Source organism: Lipotes vexillifer, unplaced genomic scaffold (genome assembly GCF_000442215.2).
Source record: "Lipotes vexillifer unplaced genomic scaffold, Lipotes_vexillifer_v1.1 scaffold367, whole genome shotgun sequence".
Classification (NCBI taxonomy): Eukaryota; Metazoa; Chordata; class Mammalia; order Artiodactyla; family Lipotidae; genus Lipotes; species Lipotes vexillifer.
Window position 1 is genome coordinate 1,869,797 of NW_006795832.1, and position 7,719 is coordinate 1,877,515.

The window sequence follows — 7,719 nt, forward strand, 5'->3', positions numbered from 1 at the left end:
GTAAGCTGAATTAGGTCTAAAAACTTGATTGTATTTAGATTACTGTCCACACTTGAATAACTCAGGGGTTAGGGGCGCCAGCTTTCCACGCAGTCAGAAATCCACATGTAACTTTTGGTTGGGCCTCCATATGCTCGGTTTCTCTGTATCCAGGACTCTGCACCCACAGATTCAACCAACTGCAGATCGTGTAGTACTCTAGTATTTACTCTTGGAAGAAATCTGCATTATAAGTGGAACTGCACAGTTCAAACCCGTGTTGTTCAAGGGTCAACTGTATATATTTAACCTTTTTTTAAGTATAAAGAAATGCAATAAAAAGGTCCCATACTTTGGCTTCCAGTATAACTTCTGTTCCTGCTTACCGTCCTCCCTCCCTTCCTTTCTCCACATATGAGAACATAGTTAGAAAATCCGAATAGTACAGAAAGACACAAAACAAATTGAAAGCTTCTCTCCACTTTTCCCCAGAGTCAACTACTGATGATATTTTTCTTTCCATATGAAAATGTGCATTTACCAACATGCTTAAGTGTGAAAGCTTGACTTGTTTTTTAAGTACATCAAAGGTGACTTTAAAAAAAACCTTTGGATTAAACTGACTCATCCACAGCTTTCTAGATAATGTTCCATTATTGAATTTCTAAAAGCATGTCTTTTAAATGTCATTCTAAAATGGTTCAAACTAGTATTTCCATTTTATTATTATTAAACTACACAATTCGGTTTCTTCGCATAGAGACTCCTCCACACAGACAGCCAAGGAAGCCGATGAGTATCTGACTGAGACCAAACAGGGTCTCAAGAATGCCCACAAGCAGTAGACCTAAAAATACTGAGAAATGGATAATCCTATGTTTGTTTTCTATAGAATTGAAGTGTAAGCTGTATGTTCTCCAGTTACTGGCTGTTGTGTTGTTGATGGAGGGATTATTGAGATCCGTAGGAGAAACACAAGAGTTGTCAAAGAACCACTGCAGATCGAAGGATTCTGGATGAATGGCACTGAACAAAATGAAAGAAGTGACAAAGATATTCAGGAATACCACTGACCATCTAAAGAATGCAGCATTGTGCCTAGAAAAGGACATGTATAGTAAAACAGAAAGTGCTTTTGAAACATCGTGCCCAGAAACTGTAGCTAAGATGAGGGTTTCTGTGCATGTGCCGTTGTACTCTTTAACAGTTGTAAAACGTTGACATTGTGTATCCCATCACTCAACAAGCATCTACAGAGGATCTACTCTTAGGTTGAACTGTATGAAATTTTCTATGTCAGAAAGGGTTGAATATTAAGTTTCCTGTGGTCGCACCTATTCATGCAGGCGCTCTTCTACTGGCTAAAGAAACTAAAACGAGCTCCCCCATTCAAGGAGCTCAGTTCTTAGTGCAAAACTGCTGTGTTGTGTCTGTTCTTAAACCAGACCTACAATGTTTACTCACAAAAGACATTTCAAATATGTCTGGTTAAAACCTTGTTGTAACAAGGTATGGAGAATGAGAAACTTTTAGCCCGAACACATCTGTCCTAACATGATTTATCTTTGGTTTTCTACAGTAGGACTAAGTGTTCTTAGAGAGTTTGCATTTCTGGATACCAGCAACTGATGTGCAGCCTGGGAAAAACCACAGTATGTCAGCACGTGGAATATGAGTATGCTTATTGCAGTTTGCAGCAAGCGTAGGGTCACTCTTCTGTAATTGTTTACTCTCCGTAACTGTCTGTCTCCCCAACTAGAGTGGGAATACCTTGATGCTGCGACCTCCAGCTTGGCCTGGTGCCTGGTACATGGTGAGTAGCCATGCGCTGAGGACTGAATGTGTATAGCATGTGTGGTTGAAATCTCTAATTTTCTACTCCAGCTCTACTAGTAAAGGGAGTTTCTTTGGATTTTGATCTACAACAACTGTGGTATGCAAATTTTGAGAGATTTTTCTTTTTTAATGCAGCGAGATAAGGAAAAAGGGAAAAAATTTTTTTCGTGTAACTACAAAAGTGAATTCTAGTTATTTTCCATACTGAACAATGTATAGGTAACGAATGAATTAGGTTGTTCTTTTCTTCCAGTTTTACAACTTGTGCCTAGATTCAGGCACAGAACCATCTTACAAGACTGAAATGAGCCATTTCCATGTAACTCTTCAGCATTATTTGTTACTCTGTGAGTTAAACTTTTGATTCATTGTCATGCTGACTGTGTTTCTATTATGTTTGCATGATTCCATTGGCTGCTGCTTTGTTTCTTTCTTAAGGCTTATAGGTAAGCCTCTAGATTTTTACTTATTGTGTTTTTATTCAGTTTATCAAATTATAAAGGTAATATATGCTTAGGGCTTACAATTTTTTAAAAATGTTTATTTATTTATTTTGGCTGCGCCAGGTCTTAGCTGTGGTGCACAGGATCTTCGTTGTGGCACGCGGGATCTTTAGTTGCGGCATGCAGACTTCTTAGTTGGGACATGCATAAGGGATCTAGTTCCCCGACCAGGGATCAAACCCGGGCCCCCAGCCTTGGGAGCGCAGAGTCTTACCCACTGGACCACCAGGGAAGTCCCAGGGTTTACAGATTAAATTAGATCAGAAGTGGAGAGAGTCAGTGCTCCCTTCCTTCCCCCAGGGCATCCTCCATTACCGTTCTCCAAAGATGAAAGTTTTTTTGGTGTATATTTCCAGAATTTTTTTATCTACATGCACATATGCAGCCGTAGATTTTTAAAAGACAAGGATAATCCATCTAAGTCAACTACTCCTTTTAGACAAGACCATACCAAAGCATTCTGAATGCAGTGATTCCTCCATTTCTCTGCGATTGGGCCAATTGGGATTAATGTGCTAAATCCCTAAGAATCTGTCCCACACCAGATAACGTGGCACTGGGTCAACACCACACTATCCTAACCTAACTAGCTGCAGCTGTGTAAGACGGCAACTGGTTACTCACGTTAAGTTTTTAAATGAAAATTCACAACTGGAAGTTCTGTTGCCTTGAGAGTTACAAATGAGAGGGCCCTCCGCGAGAGCCTGGATGGACACCGTCAGGCAGTATGCAGCTCCAATGACTGTGATCACATTCAGAAGTGATGAAAGAAACATCTGAAAAATAAAGTAGGCACATTTGCACATGTTGTTACATGTTCCCTGTCTGTTTCAAGTTTCAGCAGCACATGCAGTCTTTATCATCAACTGCTGCCATTCTGCTGACGCCTTACAGTCCTAGATCTTAAGATCACAGTTTGATTAGGTGTGACTTAACACAAGAAGGCAGAGGGCAGAGTGCCTGCCATTTCATTAGACTTGCTAAACGATCATTGGTCTTGCCAGTGTTTCTGAAAAACCTGAACTCTTATGCTCTACCTGAACCTTGTCCATTTCAACGGACCACTACAGTGTGTCAGGAACAAAGATAGACTGTAAATAACTAGCAAAGTAAACTATAATCCTATATAAATACCAAATGTCAGGAAAAGGTAATTTAAAAAAAATAAATCAAACTCATGGCTATAAATATGTACCCTTTTAAACAGTGGCTCTCACCCCTGGGAGCACATGAGAATCACACAAGGTGCTTTTGAAAGATACTAATGCAGAATCTCAGGGGGGCCACCAGGCATTGGTATGTTTAAGATTTTCCCCAGGTGATTCTAATGTTCCCATCAGGCTGAGAACCATTGCTTTAAAACCTCAAGCTCAGTCAGGAATATTTACTGTGATTTCTTATTTATTGATCTACCTGCTTCCTTAGAGAATTATGAGAGCCCTCAGCGTTACTTCGTAACAATGTTCATGGCATAAATAGTATGAAGCCTGGGAATTTTGGAGTCTGATGGATTTGGATACAAACCTACCTAGTAACTGCTACACTGGCAGGTTATATGCTTTCTCTGAGGATCAATTTCTCAGTAAAACAGAGATCATAAAATGTATGGGTTTTCAGAAAAATAAGATAGCGTATTTGAAATTGTTCTGAGTTTAGTGAGAGAAGGTTAATAAATATTAATTTCCTTTACTTCTAACATAGTTACAATTTTATACATACCAAATGTTTGAAAAAAATAAGTGTTGTCTCCTTTAACTTAACTGGATAAGGACAATTAACATTCTGCTCCTAGTAAACCAGTCTTTCACATGCATAAGAGAACTGAGGATACTTTTTCCCTAAGTATTTTATACACACCACAAAAGTAACAAATATTTGAGTATTATGAAATTGATTACTGCCCTGAGTGCAGACTTATAAATCTCCTTTCTTTGAAAACTTTTAGACTAAAACCGAAGATTGAGGAGAGGTCTGAAAGCTCGCTCCGAAACTAAATTTTTATGGGAAAGCAAAAAGACAAACTTCACACTTTCAGCATTATCATATAAATTATTCTAAATAACATGTTTCTAGGACCAGCCCTGCCACTGGAGCCACACGGTGATTCAGGAGATGCTGACGCCTCGGCGGCTTTGCTGAGATGCCAGTAACTGCTTATGCACCAGACCAGCTGTGCTGTGCTCACCCCGGTTTTGTTATTGCAGCATGCTCTTTTCCTCGCTGCTAAGGACATTGTTGTTGCTGGAATGACCTGGAAATTACATCAACAGGAACAAAGAATATTATTCTTATCAGATGATAAAGCAATAATCTTCACTTTCTACTTGCCAGCAGTTGTGGGAAGCCAAGAGGCTTAAGAGAATAAAAAGGAGATGTGACAACGTCCTTGATCTTGTGACCCTTACGATCCCCATTTGGACCATAAAGGTTAAAAAGGGGGAAAGAATGGGGGATTTCAGTATAGCAATTTCAAACTTCCGTCTGCATTTTTACTTTGAGTCATCATTAGAGAGACTTGGATTTTAAATAAAGTTATTTATTCGTTATTTTGGAGGAATGTTTCTGAAGGAATGGTTGCATCATCCAAAATTCACTTTTTTTTTTTTTTTTTTTACTATAATCTGCAACCACTTACCCAATTTCCCCAAAGTAGTGTGAATTAATCTGGCAAGCATTCAGAAAGGAAATTGATGGTTTTGTCTGCCTGGCAGTTGGGAACTAAGAATCCTATCACTACCCTTCTCCCACTTCCCTAACTTTCCTCTCACTCCCAGGGTCACCACCAGCTCAGTAGTTCCCCAAACTTATGATCTGAGAATTACTTTGAGTTCTGCATTCTCCTTTCTACTCCTGTATCCATGGTATGGAATGATCTCACTTCACACTGATGTTTAGAAATCTTGTATTACATTCTGTGTCAAGGGAACACATATTGCTGGGGAAAGCTGTAAGAAATGATGCCGTGTTCTCAGGACTTAGGTTAAAATTTCTACTAAGAACTAGTCAGCAGCTATAACTAGAAATTCTTCATGAAAGAAGTTTTGTATCATTGAAGGGTTGAATGTCGACTACTTCCTTACACTTAAGATATTTTAGCCATGAGTTTTTTGCCATTTCAGCACAGCTGCCCTTGAGTAGTTGTCTCTCTCTCCTTCCACTCTTGTTTTCTAACATTTTACTGAGTTCTAACAACATACCAGGCACTGTTATAGGTGCTATACGTGTTTTAGTTCATTCACAGCCTCATAAAAATCCTATGAGGTAGGGCTTCCCTGGTGGCGCAATGGTTGAGAGTCCGCCTGCCGATGCAGGGGACACGGGTTTGTGCCCCGGTCCGGGAAGATCCCACATGCCACGGAGTGGCTGGGCCCATGAGCCATGGCTGCTGAGCCTGCGCCTCCGGAGCCTGTGCTCCAAAACAAGAGGGGCCACGGCAGTGAGAGGCCCGCGTACCGCAAAAAAAAAATCCTATGAGGTAGGTGCCAATTATCCCCATTTTACTGGGTCGGAAAACTGAGGCACAGAAAGCTTGAGTAACTTGCCTAAGAAAGTGGAAGAGTTGGGAGTCACAGCTGGGCATTAGGGTTCCAGAGCCCAGACTCAGCCACTCTTCCAGTCACACTGGCCAATTCTAGCAATTCTCTGTTCCTCCTTAGAGCTTGCTCATTCTCATCTTCCCTACCAGCATCACCCCCTCACTCATCTCATTGTCCTCCTCCTAATTGCTCCTTCCCCAATCCATTTTTCCAAGACCATGTCCACCTTTGTCCTTTCAGAGCAGGTCTCGGATTGAACAGCCTTACAAGGCAGCTTTCCTGACAAGCTTCACCCCACTCTGACCATGTGCTGACTCCGTGTCACGTATGGAAAACACTTTGTGTTGTTATCAAGCTTTGCTTGCATACTGCCTTGAACACCAGCACTCTTACAATTCAAAGGGCACGTGTATGTATGGCAGCCTAGCCATTCAAGGCATAGCTGAGAGCCCAGAAGAAAAGGGAAAAGAAATGTATGGACCCAAATAGGTGTCAGTGTTCATGGGCTAAATTTCTTTTGTTGTACTTATAAGTGATACTGCCTTCTGAGCTTAAGGAACAAATCAGGAACTGGCAAACTGGCCCACTGGGTTGTAAGTAAGATCTGAGGCAAAACGTCCCTGAGGTTAGAAAGCCAGGGTTTCAAGTCCCAAACCTCTTGGGCCAACTCCCCTCGGTGCAGGCAGTGCCATATTCATGCCTCTCAATTATCCAAGAGACTCATCGGGCATGAAATGTTTCTTCCCCTTCCTATTGAGCACTTCCCGCTTTTGCTGTATTCCCTGTGAATACACAGAGCTGGTTTTGGCAAAGGAAAGCTGAGGGAATAAATTCAAAAAGTCCCAAACACTAACTATGAAGCTTGGAAGAGCAGCCTTATATGCGAAGAAGTAATTACCCAACCAACTTTTATCGATATCTTATTTTTTGCCCAAGCTCCCTAGCCTGTGCCACAGTTCCTTTAAATTGTTGTTCTTCACTGATGCCAATATAAATACCATACCCACTGATCCTCAGTATATCCTAAGCCAAGACATAGCTCACGGCAAGGCTGCAAGATGGTCTTTAGACCATCTTCAGTAAAATAGCTCCAAATCAAGGCAAATAAATTTCACTCACCATCAGACCTGCTCCAATAATCCCAGGGAACAACCATTCAAAGCAAGAGATGGGGTTTTTAAAAGTTTGGTCTTCCTCCACTAAGTTGACAATTAGAGGTATTGCATTGAGAGTTACTCCCAACAGAAGTAGAACCAGCAGGCTGAATCCATTGCAGGCTGTCCATCCTTCACAGCAGGTCATGGTCACCCCCTGGTTCAAGGAGAAACCCTGTCAGGGTGGCTGTTTTTGTGGCACTGTCTTGCCTTTTATCCTGAGCTTTCTAGTTAAAGCTCAGCACTTACAAAAAAAAAAAAAAAAAAATCACAGAAATGAGTTCAGAGTCCAGTAGGGCAGGACATTATTATGAGGAGTATTGCAGGAAGTAAGGACGATTTTACGTTACCATGGGGTGGGGAAGGTAGGTGGGAAATAAATCTATGGTTGCTACTAGATAAATTCATGCATGAAAATCGGCAGATTAAAAAAAATGGGTTTAAGATACACTCTTCTAACATATTTTACATTATGCCAGTATGCCACATAAAAAGTAAAAACAATATCCAATTAAGATAACCTATTTTTCTTGTTGTATTGATATTATTACCAGCTATGGAAGTTCCTTATTTTGAAACTGTTCAACAGGAAAATGAATATATATGAGATTGGGAGAAAACATTTTCTCTGCTGCCAATGTTCTTGATTAGTCAAAATGTTAGGGTTCAGTTTCAGGCTGTATGCTCACACACACAAAACAGGCTTTCTAC

At 40.7% G+C, this 7,719-nt stretch overlaps 1 protein-coding gene across 1 annotated transcript; it reads right to left on the minus strand.

Annotated features, from left to right (window-relative positions):
- Positions 1-495: 495 nt before the first annotated feature.
- Positions 496-7,211, minus strand: TM4SF20 (transmembrane 4 L six family member 20). Its single transcript, XM_007467923.1, has 4 exons — positions 6,974-7,211; positions 4,504-4,569; positions 2,943-3,094; positions 496-1,005 (listed from the first exon to the last, which is right to left on the minus strand). The coding sequence occupies exons 1-4, from the start codon at positions 7,154-7,156 to the stop codon at positions 714-716; spliced, it is 693 nt and encodes a 230-aa protein (XP_007467985.1). The 5' UTR covers positions 7,157-7,211; the 3' UTR covers positions 496-713.
- Between the last annotated feature and the right edge of the window lie 508 nt (positions 7,212-7,719).

Bases quoted from the DNA above. Each gene is read 5' to 3' on its own strand.
- TM4SF20 (XM_007467923.1), bottom strand. From the start codon at position 7,156: ATGACCTGCTGTGAAGGATGGACAGCCTGCAATGGATTCAGCCTGCTG. The intron at 3,095-4,503 runs GTGAGCACAGCA...TTTATTTTTCAG, and splicing joins GCTGCAATAACAAAACCGGG to ATGTTTCTTTCATCACTTCT. The intron at 1,006-2,942 runs GTGAGTAACCAG...CATTTTGTTCAG, and splicing joins TTTTCATTTAAAAACTTAAC to TGCCATTCATCCAGAATCCT.